General features: G+C 33.4%; 2 protein-coding genes across 3 annotated transcripts in view; one reads left to right on the forward strand and one right to left on the reverse strand.

Annotated features, from left to right (window-relative positions):
• The window catches only part of LOC149779307 (WD repeat-containing protein 75-like), an 82,037-nt gene that overhangs the window by 41,890 nt on the left and 19,249 nt on the right, over positions 1-20,898 (reverse strand). For both annotated transcript variants that reach the window (XM_089939926.1, XM_089939925.1), the window contains exons 5-9: positions 16,125-16,240; positions 14,228-14,298; positions 13,195-13,293; positions 9,994-10,082; positions 1,883-2,038 (exon numbers count right to left, since the gene is read on the reverse strand). In XM_089939926.1, the coding sequence (XP_089796052.1) occupies positions 1,883-2,038; positions 9,994-10,082; positions 13,195-13,293; positions 14,228-14,298; positions 16,125-16,240 (531 nt within the window). The remainder of the gene's footprint in view (positions 1-1,882; positions 2,039-9,993; positions 10,083-13,194; positions 13,294-14,227; positions 14,299-16,124; positions 16,241-20,898) is intronic.
• On the forward strand, positions 17,952-20,482 carry LOC149779309 (uncharacterized). Its single transcript, XM_089939927.1, has 2 exons — positions 17,952-18,309; positions 18,848-20,482. Exons 1-2 carry the CDS (start codon positions 18,149-18,151, stop codon positions 19,353-19,355), a joined length of 669 nt encoding a protein of 222 aa, XP_089796053.1. The 5' UTR covers positions 17,952-18,148; the 3' UTR covers positions 19,356-20,482.

Below are 20,898 nucleotides of genomic sequence, written 5' to 3' on the forward strand. Positions count from 1 at the left end.
CATGATTTCTGAATGTATGCTTTCTGGCAAATGTACAGTCTGTATTTCACCATTATCTGTATGTAGGAATAAAGCATTTGGAGACATTGGAGTACATGTTTCTTGATCAGTGTTGAAGTCAGATAGACAGTGATCTTTTTTAAAAAATATTATTCAGTAAAAATGGTAGTTTCAAGTTCATTATTATTTCTTTGTTAGTACTGTGGATGTGTTACAATTGCAGAAAACACTTATTCCATTTTTTTTAAATCAGTAGTTACCAACTCTTTGAACTAAATGGATTTAAATACATTGTAATGGTCTCAGTTCTTTTAGGTTGAAAAAAATACTATACCGGGGGCTTTTATAATTTGCTAATCCCCTAGCTTAGCCTGTCATCCTTAGCATAGCCTAACTGTCATCCCTAGCTTAGCCTAACTGTCATCCCTAGCTTAGCCTAACTGTCATCCCCTAGCTTGGCCTAACTGTCATCCCTAGCTTAGCCTAACTATCATCCCTAGCTTAGCCTAACTGTCATCCCTAGCTTGGCCTAACTGTCATCCCTAGCTTAGCCTAACTGTCATCCCCTAGCTTAGCCTAACTGTCATCCCTAGCTTAGCCTAACTGTCATCCCCTAGCCTGGCCTAACTGTCAAGGATAAGCAAGTCAGCATGAGCAAATCTTATTATTATTATTTATGCTGACAATGAGAACTGATTACAGATAACCAGAGGAAATAGAAATAGTACAGTTTCTCATAAACTTCACAAATTCACACGTTTTTAAAAATCAATCACTTCCATTCAGGCATTTTGGGATTGTTGATTACATGTAAGATTTACATACCAAAGAAATTACAGCTTGACAATGTACAAAAACTACACACCTCCAAAACTTAAGATTTGATAATGAAGTACTCCAGTGAGCATAGGTAATTTTACATTTTACATTTTGCAAAAAAGATGAAAACACCTTATTGAATAATTTTATGAAGTTCAAATCACAACCAAGATATAAATCAGATACATCTCATCAAGTCATCACAACAAAGCATAGTAAAGGGGCCAAGTGTTTCGAACTATTCTGTGAGTCTCTTAATATACACATCTGCCAGCTGGTTGGTGTAGGGATAATATCCAAAATTGGACAGTAAAAAGCAGATAGTTGAGGTCCTTACTTTGAGGCAATGGTGCTGAGTGCAGTTCCCAATTCACAGGTCATTGATAGCTTCTGATACAATTAAGAAGATCATCTTCATAATGTGGAGGGTTTTACAGATGAGGAATATTAATAACTTACCGGTACCTTGTACAATGCTGGTCAGGGGTCATGGAACCAAAAGTTTGACCAAGATTTCATGCTTCAGTGACTACTACGTTTGTGCTTGTGCCAATTCCTTATATACTACTTGCCACAGAGTCATGGAAATTGATATGTTGATGTACCTTCCACCAAAAGTAGACCACTGTGACCTATATTTCATGCTTCTTTGGCCTGTGTTAGTTTCAAGTTTATTATCTGTCACAGTGTTGTGCAGTTAAGTGCAAACAATACGGTGAATTCAACACCAATTTACTCAAAGTAGGTCACTTAACTCATTTCTGAGTCTAGCTAGGCAGAGCTCATTATAGCTATCAGTTTGTCATCTGTTTTGTACATCTGTTCACACCCTAAATTAATCTTGGACTCGGATTATAGCTCAAGGATAGGTTCGAAATGTTGGCCATGGCTATCTTTTTCACTGTGCTCTAAGTACATCTTTTTCAACCATTTTATTATGTCCTGGCCAGTATGATGTTTTGAACTGAAAATTTCACTTCATATTGGTTAAATACATCTCAAACAATTTCAAACAAAACCAACTTCTTATTCAAATATCTTGGGTCTGTTCAAAATTACCTACCATTGTCATCATGGCACACAGCATACATGGTGTTGTCACGAGAACAGTTCACATGATTAATAGGAGCACCTAGGCGTGGCTTGAAATCCTTCTGGGTAGAGTTATACTGCCATTTGACCAATACACATTCATGGCCTCCGCTGAGAAGATAGGAACCTGCATTGAGAAAGATTCTACAAATAAAAACATGATGTAAGCCAAGTCCAACTGTAAGCTGCACAGAACCAGATCTGCCATCACATAATGTGGTGGCAGATCTTGGTCCGTGCAGTTTGTTTAGAGAAATCAGAAGAACAAACAGCATAGACCATAATCTGCAGGTGCATTATGCTATGGCAGATCAGGATCTTTGTTGTTTGCAGTTTCACTTGACTTATAAGCGATTATATGAAAATGTGTTTTCCCCTAGGGTCTAAATATGGCATGGTAATTATCCTTCAAATGGGAAATACTATCAAATATCTCAGGAGCGAAAGGACACCTTATCACAAAAAATTATTATTATTATTAGTTTGATGTTGTTCCTGGTGTCATTACTATTGTTTCAAATCAGGATATCTGAAAGGGGAGTACCTGACTTGCAAAATGCCTAAAATCCTATGTCACTTATGTAGAATACCCCCAGAAAGTGGCAAAAGCAAAACCTTGATACATTCTCAGTATTAACATGCTATGTTTCTTTTTTCCTAAACAAAAGATAGATGTATCTGTAATCATTAGAAAGGAAATCTGGTATAAAATGTGTAACAAGGAAAAGATAAATATATCTGCAATGCTGGAAAGTAAGTCTAATGAACAATTAAGAACAGGTGCAAGGCAAAATCCTTCACAACAGCTATCATCATCAATGCCACTGTATATATAGGTAACATAAGAGATTTCCTTAGTTACTTTTTCATCAATCATGCATCCTTAAACTCTTTGGATAAGCTAAGATTTATAACTGCTCAATGCAGGAAAAAAATAAAAGAATAAATAATATGGAGATGAGAATAATAACAGGTACAACCGAAAGTACATCTGCTAAACAACCGTACCATTAATCTAAATGCTACAAATATAATTTACTTCAAGTATTTAAAATTTATCATGGAATAGCTTCTGTATGTCTTCAAGTATTTAAAATTTATCATGGAATAGCTTCTGTATGTCTTCAAGTATTTAAAATTTATCATGGAAAAGCTTCTGTATATCTTTAAGTATTTAAAATTTATCATGGAATAGCTTCTGCATATCTTCAAGTATTTAAAATTTATCATGGAATATCTTCTGTATGTCTTCAAGTATTTAAAATTTATCATGGAATAGCTTCTGTATGTCTTCAAGTATTTAAAATTTATCATGGAAAAGCTTCTGTATATCTTCAAGTATTTAAAATTTATCATGGAACAGCTTCTGTATGTCTTCAAATATTTAAAATTTATCATGGAATAGCTTCTGTATGTCTTCAAGTATTTCTGTATGTCTTCAAGTATTTAAAATTTATCATGGAATAGCTTCTGTATGTCTTCAAGTATTTAAAATTTATCATGGAATAGCTTCTGTACGTCTTCAAGTATTTAAAATTTATCATGGAATAGTCTTCAAGTATTTAAAATTTATCATGGAATAGCTTCTGTATGTCTTCAAGTATTTAAAATTTATCATGGAAAAGCTTCTGTATGTCTTCAAGTATTTAAAATTTATCATGGAATAGTCTTCTGTATGTCTTCAAGTATTTAAAATTTATCATGGAATAGTCTTCAAGTATTTAAAATTTATCATGGAATAGCTTCTGTATGTCTTCAAGTATTTAAAATTTATCATGGAATAGCTTCTGTATGTCTTCAAGTATTTAAAATTTATCATGGAATAGTCTTCAAGTATTTAAAATTTATCATGGAATAGCTTCTGTATGTCTTCAAGTATTTAAAATTTATCATGGAATAGCTTCTGTATGTCTTCAAGTATTTAAAATTTATCATGGAATAGCTTCTGTATATCTTTAAGTATTTAAAATTTATCATGGAAAAGCTTCTGTATATCTTCAAGTATTTAAAATTTATCATGGAACAGCTTCTGTATGTCTTCAAATATTTAAAATTTATCATGGAATAGCTTCTGTATGTCTTCAAGTATTTCTGTATGTCTTCAAGTATTTAAAATTTATCATGGAAAAGCTTCTGTATGTCTTCAAGTATTTAAAATTTATCATGGAATAGTCTTCTGTATCTCTTCAAGTATTTAAAATTTATCATGGAATAGTCTTCAAGTATTTAAAATTTATCATGGAATAGCTTCTGTATGTCTTCAAGTATTTAAAATTTATCATGGAATAGCTTCTGTATGTCTTCAAGTATTTAAAATTTATCATGGAATAGTCTTCAAGTATTTAAAATTTATCATGGAATAGCTTCTGTAAGTATTTAAAATTTATCATGGAATAGCTTCTGTATGTCTTCAAGTATTTAAAATTTATCATGGAATAGCTTCTGTATATCTTTAAGTATTTAAAATTTATCATGGAATAGCTTCTGCATATCTTCAAGTATTTAAAATTTATCATGGAATAGCTTCTGTATGTCTTCAAGTATTTAAAATTTATCATGGAATAGCTTCTGTATGTCTTCAAGTATTTAAAATTTATCATGGAATAGTCTTCAAGTATTTAAAATTTATCATGGAATAGCTTCTGTATGTCTTCAAGTATTTAAAATTTATCATGGAATAGCTTCTGTATGTCTTCAAGTATTTAAAATTTATCATGGAATAGCTTCTGTATATCTTTAAGTATTTAAAATTTATCATGGAATAGCTTCTGCATATCTTCAAGTATTTAAAATTTATCATGGAATAGCTTCTGTACGTCTTTAGGTATTTAAAATTTATCATGGAATAGCTTCTGTATGTCTTCAAGTATTTAAAATTTATCATGGAATAGCTTCTGCATGTCTTCAAGTATTTAAAATTTATCAAGGAATAGCTTCTGTATGTCTTGAAGTATTTAAAATTTATCATGGAATAGCTTCTGTATGTCTTCAAGTATTTAAAATTTATCATGGAATAGCTTCTGCATGTCTTCAAGTATTTAAAATTTATCAAGGAATAGCTTCTGTATGTCTTGAAGTATTTAAAATTTATCATGGAATAGCTTCTGCATGTCTTCAAGTATTTAAAATTTATCATGGAATAGCTTCTGTATATCTTCAAGTATTTAAAATTTATCATGGAATAGCTTCTGTACGTCTTTAGGTATTTAAAATTTATCATGGAATAGCTTCTGTATGTCTTCAAGTATTTAAAATTTATCATGGAATAGCTTCTGCATGTCTTCAAGTATTTAAAATTTATCAAGGAATAGCTTCTGTATGTCTTGAAGTATTTAAAATTTATCATGGAATAGCTTCTGCATGTCTTTAAGTATTTAAAATTTATCATGGAATAGCTTCTGTATGTCTTCAAGTATTTAAAATTTATCATGGAATAGCTTCTGTATGTCTTCAAGTATTTAAAATTTATCATGGAATAGCTTCTGTATGTCTTGAAGTATTTAAAAATTATCATGGAATAGCTTCTGTATGTCTTTAAGTATTTAAAATTTATCATGGAATAGCTTCTGTATATCTTAAAGTATTTAAAATTTATCATGGAATAGCTTCTGTATGTCTTCAAGTATTTAAAATTTATCATGGAATAGCTTCTGTATATCTTCAAGTATTTAAAATTTATCATGGAATAGCTTCTGTATATCTTCAAGTATTTAAAATTTATCATGGAATAGCTTCTGTATATCTTCAAGTATTTAAAATTTATCAATGAATAGCTTCTGTATGTCTTCAAGTGTTTAAAATTTATCATGGAATAGCTTCTGTATATCTTCAAGTATTTAAAATTTATCAAGGAATAGCTTCTGTATGTCTTCAAGTATTTAAAATTTATCATGGAATAGCTTCTGTATATCTTCAAGTATTTAAAATTTATCATGGAATAGCTTCTGCATATCTTCAAGTATTTAAAATTTATCATGGAATAGCTTCTGTACGTCTTTAGGTATTTAAAATTTATCATGGAATAGCTTCTGTATGTCTTCAAGTATTTAAAATTTATCATGGAATAGCTTCTGCATGTCTTCAAGTATTTAAAATTTATCAAGGAATAGCTTCTGTATGTCTTGAAGTATTTAAAATTTATCATGGAATAGCTTCTGTATGTCTTCAAGTATTTAAAATTTATCATGGAATAGCTTCTGCATGTCTTCAAGTATTTAAAATTTATCAAGGAATAGCTTCTGTATGTCTTGAAGTATTTAAAATTTATCATGGAATAGCTTCTGTATGTCTTCAAGTATTTAAAATTTATCATGGAATAGCTTCTGTATATCTTCAAGTATTTAAAATTTATCATGGAATAGCTTCTGTACGTCTTTAGGTATTTAAAATTTATCATGGAATAGCTTCTGTATGTCTTCAAGTATTTAAAATTTATCATGGAATAGCTTCTGCATGTCTTCAAGTATTTAAAATTTATCAAGGAATAGCTTCTGTATGTCTTGAAGTATTTAAAATTTATCATGGAATAGCTTCTGCATATCTTTAAGTATTTAAAATTTATCATGGAATAGCTTCTGTATGTCTTCAAGTATTTAAAATTTATCATGGAATAGCTTCTGTATGTCTTCAAGTATTTAAAATTTATCATGGAATAGCTTCTGTATGTCTTCAAGTATTTAAAATTTATCATGGAATAGCTTCTGTATGTCTTTAAGTATTTAAAATTTATCATGGAATAGCTTCTGTATATCTTCAAGTATTTAAAATTTATCATGGAATAGCTTCTGTATGTCTTCAAGTATTTAAAATTTATCATGGAATAGCTTCTGTATATCTTCAAGTATTTAAAATTTATCATGGAATAGCTTCTGTATATCTTCAAGTATTTAAAATTTATCAAGGAATAGCTTCTGTATGTCTTCAAGTGTTTAAAATTTATCATGGAATAGTCTTAAAGTATTTAAAATTTATCATGGAATAGCTTCTGTATGTCTTCAAGTATTTAAAATTTATCATGGAATAGCTTCTGTATATCTTCAAGTATTTAAAATTTATCAAGGAATAGCTTCTGTATGTCTTCAAGTGTTTAAAATTTATCATGGAATAGTCTTCAAGTATTTAAAATTTATCATGGAATAGCTTCTGTATGTCTTCAAGTATTTAAAATTTATCAAGGAATAGCTTCTGTATGTCTTCAAGTATTTAAAATTTATCATGGAATAGTCTTCAAGTATTTAAAATTTATCATGGAATAGCTTCTGTATGTCTTCAAGTATTTAAAATTTATCATGGAATAGCTTCTGTATATCTTCAAGTATTTAAAATTTATCATGGAATAGCTTCTGTATATCTTCAAGTATTTAAAATTTATCATGGAATAGCTTCTGTATGTCTTCAAGTATTTAAAATTTATCAAGGAATAGCTTCTGTATGTCTTCAAGTGTTTAAAATTTATCATGGAATAGTCTTCAAGTATTTAAAATTTATCATGGAATAGCTTCTGTATGTCTTCAAGTATTTAAAATTTATCATGGAATAGCTTCTGTATGTCTTCAAGTATTTAAAATTTATCAAGGAATAGCTTCTGTATGTCTTTAAGATGCTATTCAACCTTCAGGTATAGGACATAAAATCATCTCAATAATAAATCTCATATGACAACTAATGACAAAAAAAATATTCAATAAAATTCATTTTTACCCTGTACGATTCAAACACGCAACTCGTTACCCAGAAAGGCAAGATACAGTCCTACATTACATAATTTCAATGTTTAGCTGAATCGAGACAAAGATATTACTCCCTGCAAACATTATGTTGGTGATACAGTGTTATGGGTTGTGTATGCTAGGCCAAGAACATAGTGTAGTAGACAAAATCACATCTAATATTGAAACCAATTATCTAACAATAAGTATTGTTTCTGTGGTGAAATTGAGACAGCAAAACACTTTTTTCTATACTGTCCAAAAATACTCCAATCTTAAGACATGATTCCTTTTGCTTTGACAGTTGAAACTTAATTATTTGGCATTACAAGAGTTATTTACTCGAAAGAAAATAAGATGCAAATATTCTTGTCTGTTCTGAATTTCATTAAAAACACTATAAGAATTTTTGTTATTATTATTGTTGTGGGGTTTAACGCCATTTTTCAGCACACGATAGGCTATGCATGGCGGCCAGTATTAATGGTGGAGGAAGAACCCAAGAAAACCCCCGGGAAGAACCACCGACCCAAGAGAAGCTACTGGCAAGCTTTCTCACATACCCACACTGGCCAAATCCTATCGGGGCCCCCTATAAGCATTAAGTAGTTAATATACATTGCAACCAAGTTACCAAGTCATTTTGGGATGGTTATTATTTTTAATTTTCATCAAGGATACTTTAGACAATACAGAAATGTTGAATAGACTCTGTGCTGATGATATGTGATAGCTGCTAATTGAATTACAGCCGGTGAAATCTTAAACTAGAAATGGAAAAGATACATGAACTGTTCAGATGTTGGCAAGTTATATTTAAAAAAGAAAAGAGTGAGTCAATGCTAGAAAAACAAATGCTAATTTGCAAAATAGATATATTTCCTGTTTTGGGATCACACATTTATTTGGAAGACAATGATTTCCCAAACTTTGTGAAACAAAATGTCACCAGCTGACCAGCAGAACATAGATACCAGACTGAAACACTGCTCCAACTATTTCAAACTGGTAAAAAGACAAAAAATAGCTGCAACGAACATTACAGTATCAGTTTCAATTGAGAAAAAAAATCTACTGTACAGTGAGAATGGGTGCCAGTCAGGATCAATTGCTAGAGAAGGGATCGGCAACCTATGGCATGCATACCACAAGGTGGCATGTCAAGAGGTTTTGTGTGGCTGGCAAAAGCAAGCCAAAAATCTCAATTTTAACAGAGTTACTCTCTTACTGGTGGCATGCGTTCATTCATTTTGTAATTAATTCAGAAAAAAGTGGCATGCCATGTAAAATAGGTTGCTGACCCCAGGGCTAGAGCATCATCATGTGACCTCATAATACCTGATGCTGCACATGGCCTAAACATAGCATGCACTGCAGCCATCAAGCAACAAGTGGTGCCTGCTGACAAAATCCAACCGGTCAATATTGTAATCACAAAACTTTCATATGTGTAACATGTTTGCAATTTTATTTAGGCAAATTAATGTGCAAATGTTTTTAAGCTTTAAAGGAATAAAGTTGCACAATATACATTTCACTACATGAAAAAGTTATTAAACTTTTGTCAGTACAATGACGAGTTAGCCATTTTTAATGAAATGCAGGTAGCTGAATTATTCCATTTCATCATAAACACTGAAGGCAAATGAAAAATACTTTCTCATACAAGTCATCATCACACAAGTTTTTATAGGGGTTTGCATCATGACATCATCTACGTTGCCTGATATATTCATGTGCTTCTGGATAATTAATATAAAGAATAAAAATTCATAATTATTTCATTAGTTTTAAGTTTTCGTAATTTTTAAGAGATATGGTAACTGATACTAACTATAAATCAGAGTATATAATGACATATTATAAATGTACAATCAATTATCCAGGATGCCAAAAACAACTTGTCCACCTAATTGCTTGGATGTGCTACATGACAAAACAACTTGTCCAGAGTTATCTGGAAGGGCCATGTGCTGCCAGATCTGTGTGTAAGCTGTTTGTTGGGAGTAATCAGTAGAACAAACAACATAGAAATCGTGACCAATAGTAATTTCCCATAATCTGACAATAAATATTTTAAGAATTCAAATTTTTTTGATAATATCACACTGCCTTCATCAGCAACTATTATTAATCACATGAATTTCAGTTGTAATATATATCCTGATCTGCCAGTGCACTGCTGAATGGCAGTTCGGGTTCTATGATGTTTTGCAGTTGGAGACAATTTACAAGCCAGTATACAGTAACTACAAGGTTTACTCCATTTCCACCCAGGAGTTTGGAAGATGTTGCAATTGATAGACAAGCAGATACATCATGGATATCACAATAACTAAAGTTTTTTTAAAAAGTCTGGAGATAATTACAGTACCTTCTAATGTAAAGCAAAGATCCAGCACTGGTAAAGCATGCCAGTGACTGACTGTGTTCACAACTTTCTTGGGATTCATAAAATTCCACCTGAAATAAACGTTTGTCTATATTAGCGATTCCTCTTCTCGATGATGCATCAGATATTATGCCTGGAGAAAATTCTGTGATGCTTTAATTTCATGTAATATTGAAAGTTTACATCATGAAAAATCATTTACACCAAGTACGAGTCATAAATGAGGTCTGGTAACTGTAGATCATGAAGAACTCCAATTATTGTTTAGAAATCAAATTTTTTCCAGTAAATTATATTTCTCCAAGAATACTTACCTGATCACATTAACATTTGGGATATAAATCTGCTACCTCCCAAATCAAACTCTAATAAAAAGATTAAAGTGCACCTTTTCAGTCTATATCATATCGAAAAAGGCAATAGCTCTTGTCCATTACCTCCTCTTGCCACAGGACACACGACTTTGGAGTGGGTGACGAGTTGGAGTGGCAGTTCCTGACCTGCCTGCCAGTGAACTACTTCAATTATGCCCCAGATGATAATAGCCTGCCAATTAGTATCATCTGAAATACCAGAATATATGGCTTGACTGACATAAAATGCAAATATCATGTCAAGATTCACAAAAGCATTCAGTGCATTTGCCACAGAATGGTAAGCTTCCCTGTTTATGACCTGAACAATTTGGGCCATTGCCCTAAGCATGCTAATTGCTCAATAAGGTCCACCTAACATTGAAATGTAGCGACAACATTCTAAACCAGCTTCGATGTGGCATGAAACACATTCCTGTCCACTTTGCAAAACAGTGGGGCAGACATGTGGACTCTGCTAAATTCTTATCCTGAGTTGGGAGTTCAGTATGGAAGGCATCAGAATGTGTTCTGTAAAAGCTCATTGAAATGTTGCTGGTACTTGTCTTTTTGGAAAAGAAAGTTTAGGCATTCCCAGGATCACTGACCCTTCCAAAAAGAAAGTCATTAATCTGTGATCTTCACTGACTGGAGAAGCAACCAAAAGGATGGAGTCTCTTCCTCATCACTGATATCTATACTAAAACCATAACATTATAGCAGTGGATGACAGTAAAGGACTGGAGGGCATTTCTGAATGATAACACATGGTATATCACTTTGATGGCACGGTTGGATCTCAGCATGGCAGCTGTTTAGTTAGGAGTATTATTGAACTTGATGTGTATTAGTATCCCATTTATGTTCTGCCTCCAAATCCCGACAAACCTTCAACAGTGGCATAGATAATGCAATGCTGTCACCTGAATTTAAGTCATCCCTGTGGGTAAGCCATTAACATATGGTATGCCAGCTCTGACATATGAATTTGTCATAGCAGTATGGACAGCAGAAGCCTAGTCACACAGTCAGCTGGACATGACTGGATGGTCACTAAAATGACCACCTTGGTAGGTATATGCAGTTCTAAGTAAGACATATGGATCTACCACTAAGATTCCCCCTAGTAGTAGAGAGATGAAGCTGTAGGCATGAGTAGACAGATGAATCTATAAGGTCACCAAATATATGGCTAGATGGCTGCACTGGTTGGACAGTTCCAGATGCCGATACCCTAATATAGGATTGACCTTATGTATCTACCGAAAAGATCATGCAAACAGTCTTACAAGCCTGAAGGCCATGCCCATGCTTGGACATGCTGGGAAACTTATGCTGATTATGCTGTCTAGAACTGGGGGTGGGGGATGGCCACTCTCCCAATGTATCAGCAGCAAGACAGGGATACATGGGCAAAATCTGCCTGGAATTGGTTGTTTTGTTGTTTCCTGAACCAGCTGACACATCTGCAATTTGAAGGCTGGCATAGATAGTTGTGACTCCAAAACCTCATCCACTTGCTTCCACATAAATGATAGTAGCTGAAGGTTGTATGTCACATACTTTGGGGGGATAGGTGGGAACTGCAACATCCCCCAAAAGGTATGTAAAAAAGTCTTGTCTTTCGATGAATACTTCATTTGTCTGTGTTCTCACTGTGAGATCTGCCCTTTTCTTTTTGCCTCTGGCTGACATCTGCATTCAACCTTGGACCATATGGCACACACACACTGCAGTACTGCAGGGTAAAGACGAAATACATTTTGTACATGCCCTGGCCTTGGGACTGCTTGCATTTACTGTACTTCAATGACATGTTTCACTGAAATGACATAATATTCTTTAAAAAAAAGCATAAATTAATAACTCAGTATATTAATAAGTCACTTAAACAGCCAATTCTGAGTGAGTGAACAACATGCATCAATTATGGTGTGTTGTATCAAGCAAACTTGAAAAGCACGAGAATGAGACAAATTCACACAAATATTGAAAAAAATTCAAAATAATCTATACCATCGTTATAGTTATGACTAATGCACAATATAAATCCAAATTTCTGGATGGATGGTAAAAATTAACATTGATATTGGCAAGGATTTATGGGAGGTTTCTTGTATGATGTTGACATATATGATGCCTGGAGGCATCAAGAGAAGGTAATGCCCAAGGGTTACTGTCCTTTGTATCTGATAAAGATGGAAAAGAAATTATTTGTTAGTTTTAGTGGGGTTGGATTTGGGAGGTAGCAGCCTTATATCTAAAATGTTGTTTTGACAGAGGAACATATTGAAAGGAAAAACCATTTTTCTTCTTCAGTTAGTGACCATGACCTTTTAGATTTGAAAATCAACAGCATTCTTCCTTAACCGAACTGCAAGCCACACACATAGCTTGCTTGATATATGTCATGTAGACCTAATATTATTGCAAAGAATTTTCTTTCTTAATTCTTTTATATAGTCGCCTTGACTTTTACCTTTTGAGCCCAAAAATGATAAAGTTCCTCCTTACCCAAAGTAAATGCCATCCACAAAGTTTGGTAACTGTAGACAATGGGCAATTAAAATTATTGTGTGAAAACCAAATTGGTAACAGACGGACGGACATGGGGACATCATATGCACCATCTTCTAGCAGTCATAAAAAAAATGAAATTTTTGTGGTTCCTGGAGTGTTTGTTACAGATCAATTTATTAGAAATTAATATTTGACCTTATTCCAATTACAAGTATACGATACAGTAAAAATGTGACTTTGAGAGATTCCCAATCTACCAGGAAATTGTAATTGCTAACTACCATAGTGTAACATTAAGACCTCTGCATACCAGAAGACAATCTTCCCCTCCTTGGTGCCAGTGGCTATACAATAATCATCAGGATGACATGTTACACAGGTGAACTTTTTATCTCTTTCCAAAAGATGTCTGTAAAAAATGGAAAAGAATAGTACACAAATACACTGTGGTAGGTATGCTGGTGGCTGGTACAGCCATGTCTAAATAATCTGAAAAACTGTTCTTTATAAAGAGGTCAAACTGGCCTGACTTGTGACTACCTAAAACAGCTGTGTCAGAGATTACTGGCTAATAACAGCCAAAACAAAACTAACTGATAATTACATGAAACAAATGGTCATAAAATTACTAACAAAACTAGGTCCAAAATTGACTGAAAATTATTTACAAGCCACATGCATGGGCAGTTGATCAAGAATAAGTTTTTATGATTCTTTCTTTGATAAAGGTTTGTAAACATTCTTAGAAGGGGAGCAATTATTGAAGACAGGTGGATGGGAATATATAATGTATATGGATTTGTATAAGCATTTATCTACATTGGCAAATGAGACACTGCATTTATTAGCACGATTTAATAGTTCTTTTTGTTATAAAATTATGGTATGAACAAATAACAGTAATATATATATATATATATATATATATATATATATATATATATATATATATATATATATATATATATATATATATGTGTGTGTGTGTGTGTGTGTGTGTGAGTGTGTGTGTATGAACTGAACAAAAGTTGGCATTAAAAGATAAATCTGAAATTAGCCATCCCTTAATTTACGAAGTTAATTTTGATTCAAAAACATCTTTAAATGCTACTGGAATACAAATGCACCACCAACATATACACAAAATTGACCCCAAGTGTAAAATGTAAGAAAGGTAATAGACACTTGAATTGACTAGCATACCAATTTATGGACAAAGGGCAAGGTAAACAACAGGCCCTTATCACTGCTGTAGTGGTACATCTAAAGGCAAGTTTAATAATATCAGACTTAGTGCTTATAACACTGCATATATAATAAATAAAATTATTTACAGTACTTACTTTGTAAATTTGTCCTTCACAATTGATTTGATCGCAAGTTCCCTATCATTAACACTTGCAACATATTCACCCTGCAAAAGAAGAAAGAACACCTGAAACTACATCATGGCCATTTAATGTTTTAATGATTAATCATGACCAACTTCAAAGACTTGGATTTAGAGCAGCATTTTGTGATGGCAGAACTTGTTCTATGAAGATTCCAGTTGGATCCGACTCATACATGAGTATATATTATTATATGATAAATCCAGCCTCATATTTTCAAACTCACTGATGAAGAAACTGAAGCTTAAGCAAAAAGTCCCCAAAATTTGACAGTCCATAACTGAAGTGTAAAGTTCCCAAAATCTGACAGTCCTAAACTTAAACTCGAAGTCTCCATACCTGGACAGTCCATAACTTAAGCTAGAAACACAGAACTTTCCCATTTTCCTTAACTTGGTGCCAAATTTGCCATGACTAGCAGTCATACCTAATTTGTGAGTTCTGAGCTTGAACTGGAGTTTCTTACTCAAAAACTTTTGAGAAATCAGGTGGTTAGAGTATGACTACATGACTAAAATTTAAGATACTGCCAGGGGGATCAAAGTCTGGGCAATTTTGGAATGTCTGATTTCTGAAGTTACATCCCAATTCAAAATGGTGTGAACAATCATTGCCTGATACAGTCAACCTCTCAAAAAGTGCAGGCAGGCAGTTGTCATCACTTTCCATGTGCTTAGCTGGTACCATACATTCACTAGAGTGTTTGAATACATGGTTAATGGATATGAACTGCCTGCTTGTGCTAAATGTTATGACTAAGTTATGCATTATTGTCACCATTTAGACACTGGTTATATATAATCTTAATATATTTAAAGCTTTTGAGCTCTCTGATATTCACACAAAATGATTAAAGAACAAGAAGACTTGTTAAAATGCTGATTCTGGCATCTGACAGATGGTCACTCAGTACTTTTGTTGGTAGTCTCTTTTACCTCTAAAAGGATATACAAAGACTCTGTGGTATACATTGTTAGAATTTGATGTATAATGTAGAAAACCTTGTAAAAACACGGAACTACCACTACCTTGTTTGCTAGAATTTGCACCAGTCCATCAGGAACGCTTGCAAAATGGCACTTAATTTTATATCACTGCTCAGTAAACAAGACAATCTCTAGCATTACAAATCAACCAAATTAAAGATAGATCATACAGTTGCTAAATGAAACTTTCAGAGTAAAATTTTAAAGTTACTTACATTTGCTGACAGTGAATATATGAGGATTTTATGCACTGTATCAATTTGTCTTAAGTAAGCCAATGCTAACACCTACTCCAGATTTTGAAAACGTCTCAAAAACTCAAAACATTTCTCAGAATAATTTTGCTATGTTGAGACTTCCAAACATCCAGTTTAAGTCAGACTTTAAATAAACCTTTTCAAGAAATATTTAAAGATCAAATCTTCTGTTATTTTTAAATTAGCATTAGATGAAGGTGGTAGGTTGGAACACTATTGAAAATGTTTATAATAAGACCATTTTTCAGTAACAAGTCATGGTTGTTTGCAAAACTAATGGGCTTTAGGGTGCTTTTCTGTCACTATTTAAATGAACCAAAAGTTGATTTTGGATTGCACATGGTAACATGGTGGAGAGACAATGCATGAATCATAGTGGTACACGGTCCTGGAAAAAATATGGGCCTCCAAAAATGAGACTTTGTACCAGTTAAGCATTGATACAGGGATCTATGCAAACTCAAAAAAGATCAAATATAAATGTTTCAGGTATATGATTATGTATCTCCTAGTGATTTTTCAACACTATTGCAAAAGTTTCATTTTTGAAATAGACCTAATTTTTTAAATTTCCACATTAAGGAAAAATGAAATCTGAAATCTCACCCTGGCACCCACAGCACACTGTCTGCCATCCTGTGTGCAATGCTGCAGCAGAGTCTTGGCAGCAAGCTTGTTTCTTGGGGTTGGATTCAGTGAAAATGTCACCAGTTCAGACAGACCTGTAAAAGAACAAAGGACTGATCAAGATACCATGCCATGTCAAATTATACCCCCAAAAATGTTCTTAAAATGACACCAACTTCTTGAAACTGCGGCTGGAGATAGTCACCCAGTCCCACTGTGCTGCTAGTGGAATCGTAGAATCATTTGTAGAGGACTTGGGTTCAAGAGCACAGGACTACAATATCTGCTTCTGCACCAAGGACAGAGGAAATTCACAAGCAGAAATCCAATTCTCTGATAAATACTGCAATGATGATTTTCAAGGATGAAAGGCTTTACAAGCCAATGGATTAAATCTGGGATGAGATGAGATTAGATCTGTCCTTCATAACAAACAAACCATGATGAAAGCAGAACAAAAACAAGTGTTTTCATGTCATGTTATCTTTACACAAGGTAACTCATGATGTGCTTTTGAAGAATGCTGTCCAGGTTGATGAAAATTGTGGATGTGGAATGGGTTGAAGTGTGCTATAGCTCTGGCCATGATTCTGATGAAGACCAAAAGATTGATTTTCTGAAAAGGGAAGTAACCTTAATTGGTACAGGGTCACAGTATGTGAACCTCATGAACTACAAAGTCTCGGGCCAAAATTAAAATTAAGTTTGTTTCCCCTTACCCGACCGACCCTCTTAAAATCCGCCGACTGAAAAAAAATTTTTGAAAAATTTGCGATAGTACTTTTTTTTTTCTTTTCGTTTTGTTCAAAAGTTCGTTTTTTCGTTTCGTTTCGTTGTGCGATCCGTATTTTCATGCAGTCAAAATCGATGTCACTAGCGCGCGAAAAACGTTTGTTGCAAGGTGTTTAAATTAGATAGGAAAAGCATCATGACCGGCATGGCCGGCAAAAGAAAATACGAAGAAGATTTCATTATATGTGTAAGCGTAATCGCGAAATGCGGGAAATCAAACAAAAAAATTTGTAACAACAGAATACTAGAATACTCAACGGAGTGTACGTGGGATGATGTATATCACGACATTACCAATGATACAGACTTTCGCCCTCATAAAGCAGATGTACTGAACGTCAGTTTATCAGACAAACTGGATGGAACGATGACTTTTCATCCAGACCTGCACGAAGGTCTGCATGTGGTGAAAGAGTTTAATCAGCGACTGAAATATGTTACATTTACGGTGACCCGTGATGAAAGTGTTGGGTTGGATGATGTTTCCTCAACTACTACTAGTACAGAAAATCAACAAGCACCACCTGCACGGACTGCCTTTTCTGTTTTAATGTCTACTTCCGTGGCAACAAAGCTACCACAACTTAAGGACACAAATGCTGAGTGTTTCACTGGTATAAACAATTTTTTTTATATGAAATAATGTTATTTTCAAACATCTGTCTGACAGTTATTAGAAATGAATTCATGCACCCTCTGACAACTGCAATCTTTCTAGAATTTTTACTGCCTTCCTAATAATATATTTAAAGTCTGTTTGTCAAGTACAAATGTTTAAGCTTTGACCGACAATAAACACAGAGCATACACAATATAGCAAAAACTATACATATATAACATACAAAACAAAAGCAGACAATAAAAACATTAAAGACATACATAAACATGATTAAAACATTATTTTGATACCTGCAGTGCATAATGAATATGGCAGTGTTAAAGTCTATTAATTATGAAATCCGTTTGTTGATATCAGATTCAAGGTTTTGAATTTTATCTGCCATGGGACACGATTGCAAGACAGCCAACAGTAACTGGTGTCACATTGAAGACTGCTGTCTGTTTTTTGTGTGCCATGTACACTTATTCCACATCTCATATCTCATTTAATATTATCTATCAGTAAAGCTGGCCATTCCATCTCAGTGAAAGGTTTTTTTTATTCCATTTTTTCAGCTAAAGATGAGTTGTTTAACGGCATAGTCAAAGATATGATAGAATGTGGAGACAAATTTCCTGGAAGCATGTCCCACCAGAGTATATCTGAACAAGTCCTGGTGCTAGTAAATGCTTTGTGGTACATAAGTGGCAACATGTCCACAATAGAAGAGAGAGCGGCCCACCTGACAAGAATCAAGCACATCCCGGAGAGGTGTTTATCTTTGATAATATTAAATTGAAGTAAAAGATTAATCTTTATTCAATGTATATTTATTACAAACATTCCTGCAACACATAATTCTAGAGAAATTTAATATAGTAAGTGTCTTAATGTCCATAGTTTTTTTTTTTTTTTGATTTTCAATGATAAAACTGAGCAAGCAATACTATCTCACGTTAAAGGAAAATATGACATAGACTTTTTAATATTTGGTAAGCTGATTAAAATAAAGGTTCAATGTCATAAGATTTAAAAAATTGGTTGAACACTTGACTTTTTTATTTCTTTTGTGTTGCTACCCAACCCTAATATTGCGATGGAAGAGGGTGGTTTTATAGCACCATAAAATCTGGTTCAACCTTCCACGGTTTCATTTAAGCCTGTACAAAGTCAGGACCATTGCGGTTGTCAATTTCTCCATTATGTACATGTAGTAACCTCCATTTTGCTTACTTTACTTTTCCGTGACATTTGTCAGAGATTGATTATCCTTGTTCAGTAATTTTGTTGTAACTTACCTTTTTTACAGGTTTTTAAAGTTTGATGGTGCTAATGATTATAAAAGAAAGAAGCAAAAACGTCCACAGCTTACTGCAAAAGATCTGAAGTTACAAGTCCAGTGTTTATTCAGGCTAATCTCAAGACCTTTTACACAGCATTGGACCATAAGAGGTGACACTGAAACCTTAACTGGATGTTTACAGTCTTATGCAGATTATTTAGAAAAAGCAAATGAAAAACAGGTATCACGACAATTACAAATGAATCCAGTTCGTCAGATTGATTCCAATCTCTCCATTGCACATCGTCCTAGACAAGATGAAATCCTACCATGTTACAGTCGATTGGATGGTCAGGTATCTCAGATGGCAATGTTTCAACCTCTCTTCTTTGATGAAGATTTGCATTTAAATGAACCAATTAAAGGGCCAGAACAACGATTTAGATATTTTGAGAAACTTTGTCTGACCATACCAGTACACATGTTAAGGTACGACCCTGGTGGAGGGATTGGGGCGATTTCTTGCTTTTTTTAACTGTGATTTTCTCTTAGTACTAGCCATTGCACTAAAATTTTAATGTGAATATTATTTTACAAGTATTCCTGTTTCCTGGTCCATGCTCCCAATTTTTAGTGAAGTCCAAGTTGCTCATTTATCTTTTTATACTAGTTTCTCTGTGTTTATAAAGATAATTATTTACAGATTTAGTTTCAGGTTCTATATGCTATTTGTTGTGTATCATGTCTAGTCACCTTCGGACATTAAAGTTCAATTTTGGATAATTGGTGTTCTATTTAATATATTTTAGGAGACATCCTACAGGGAAAAGTGTTTGTAAGACTACAATTGTCTTGTGCTGTACACATTGAATTCCCATACTATGCCAACAACATTGGCAGACCAGATATTTGTGCTCATTGTGGAGCCATAGGAACAGAAAAATCCCAGGAAATGACTGGAAGATTCCGTACTGTTCTACCAGTGTGCCAGCAATGTTTAGCATCTGGAAAGGACATTCCAAAACGAAACCCAGTTAAAAACTAACCAGCAGCTCTTAGTGACATTTAAAATGATGTTTTGCATTGTTTGTTTCTTTTTTGTTAGTTAGATTTCTACAGGTATTTAGTGTTCTGACATTACTTTATTGACATGTTTCTGCATATTTGAGACACTATTCAATGTCTAACTTTATATTTGTGCATTTTGACAGGTCTTGCAAATATGTTAAGTCTCATTATATATTGAACCCAATGATACTAGTCAGAAAGAATACTCAAGACTTTTAAAATACTTTTATTAATTATTTTAAAACATTTTTATACATTTGACCTAGTCAGAAAAAATACTAAGGGTTATTCCAGCAAATATCTACCTTAACCCAACACTCCTCAAAAACTCGGAAAAAAAACACTTCTTGCACCTTTACATGTGTATCTTTATATTTCATTGAAATTACTCTCATTTAATATATGTTTCAAAATTTGAGTAAATCTGTTAAATTGGTACCCTGGCCAATGCCTGCAGGGAGTATTTTTATTGGAATAGCCCTTATCAAAAACTAATCTAGTCTATAAAACATTTTAAACTTGTTCACAAGTTACTGTATTTCAGTTCATGAGTTACTGTATTTCAGTATTATTATTAAAGTTGAATTTATCGTTTTTCTGTTTCCTATGTGTCAGTTTATAGTGTCATGAATTTCATGAGAAAAAAAAATTATTAGCCTACCTACCTACCCAACTTCAAATTGTTGGGTAGGGTAAGGGGAAACAAAGATATTTTTAATTGCGGCCTCGGCAAGAAGAACCAATATCAATATGTACATTTCGAACCAAGATGTCTAAATAAAACTGTGAAGAGGACTTAGATCGACGGCTTTATGAAGCTTGCCACTGGCTTTGTGAACTAGAAAAAATTTGAAGTAATGTCATCGTGAGTTTGTGTTATGAACATAATCTACTGTGAGGGTAGGACGTATGCAGCAATGGCAACCCTTGACAATTGGAGGGGAGTAACATAATCTGGAGGCCCTTGTCATGGCAGAATATCTCCCATTATCAAATAAAGGCAAGAATCT

Source organism: Sinohyriopsis cumingii, chromosome 17 (assembly GCF_028554795.1).
Source record: "Sinohyriopsis cumingii isolate HCF-2022 chromosome 17, ASM2855479v2, whole genome shotgun sequence".
Lineage (NCBI taxonomy): Eukaryota > Metazoa > Mollusca > Bivalvia > Unionida > Unionidae > Sinohyriopsis > Sinohyriopsis cumingii.

Coding starts and splice junctions, on each gene's coding strand:
- LOC149779309 (XM_089939927.1), top strand. CDS start 18,149: ATGATAGAATGTGGAGACAAATTTCCTGGAAGCATGTCCCACCAGAGT. Junction 18,310..18,847: donor ATCAAGCACATCCCGGAGAG/GTGTTTATCTTT, acceptor CCTTTTTTACAG/GTTTTTAAAGTTTGATGGTG.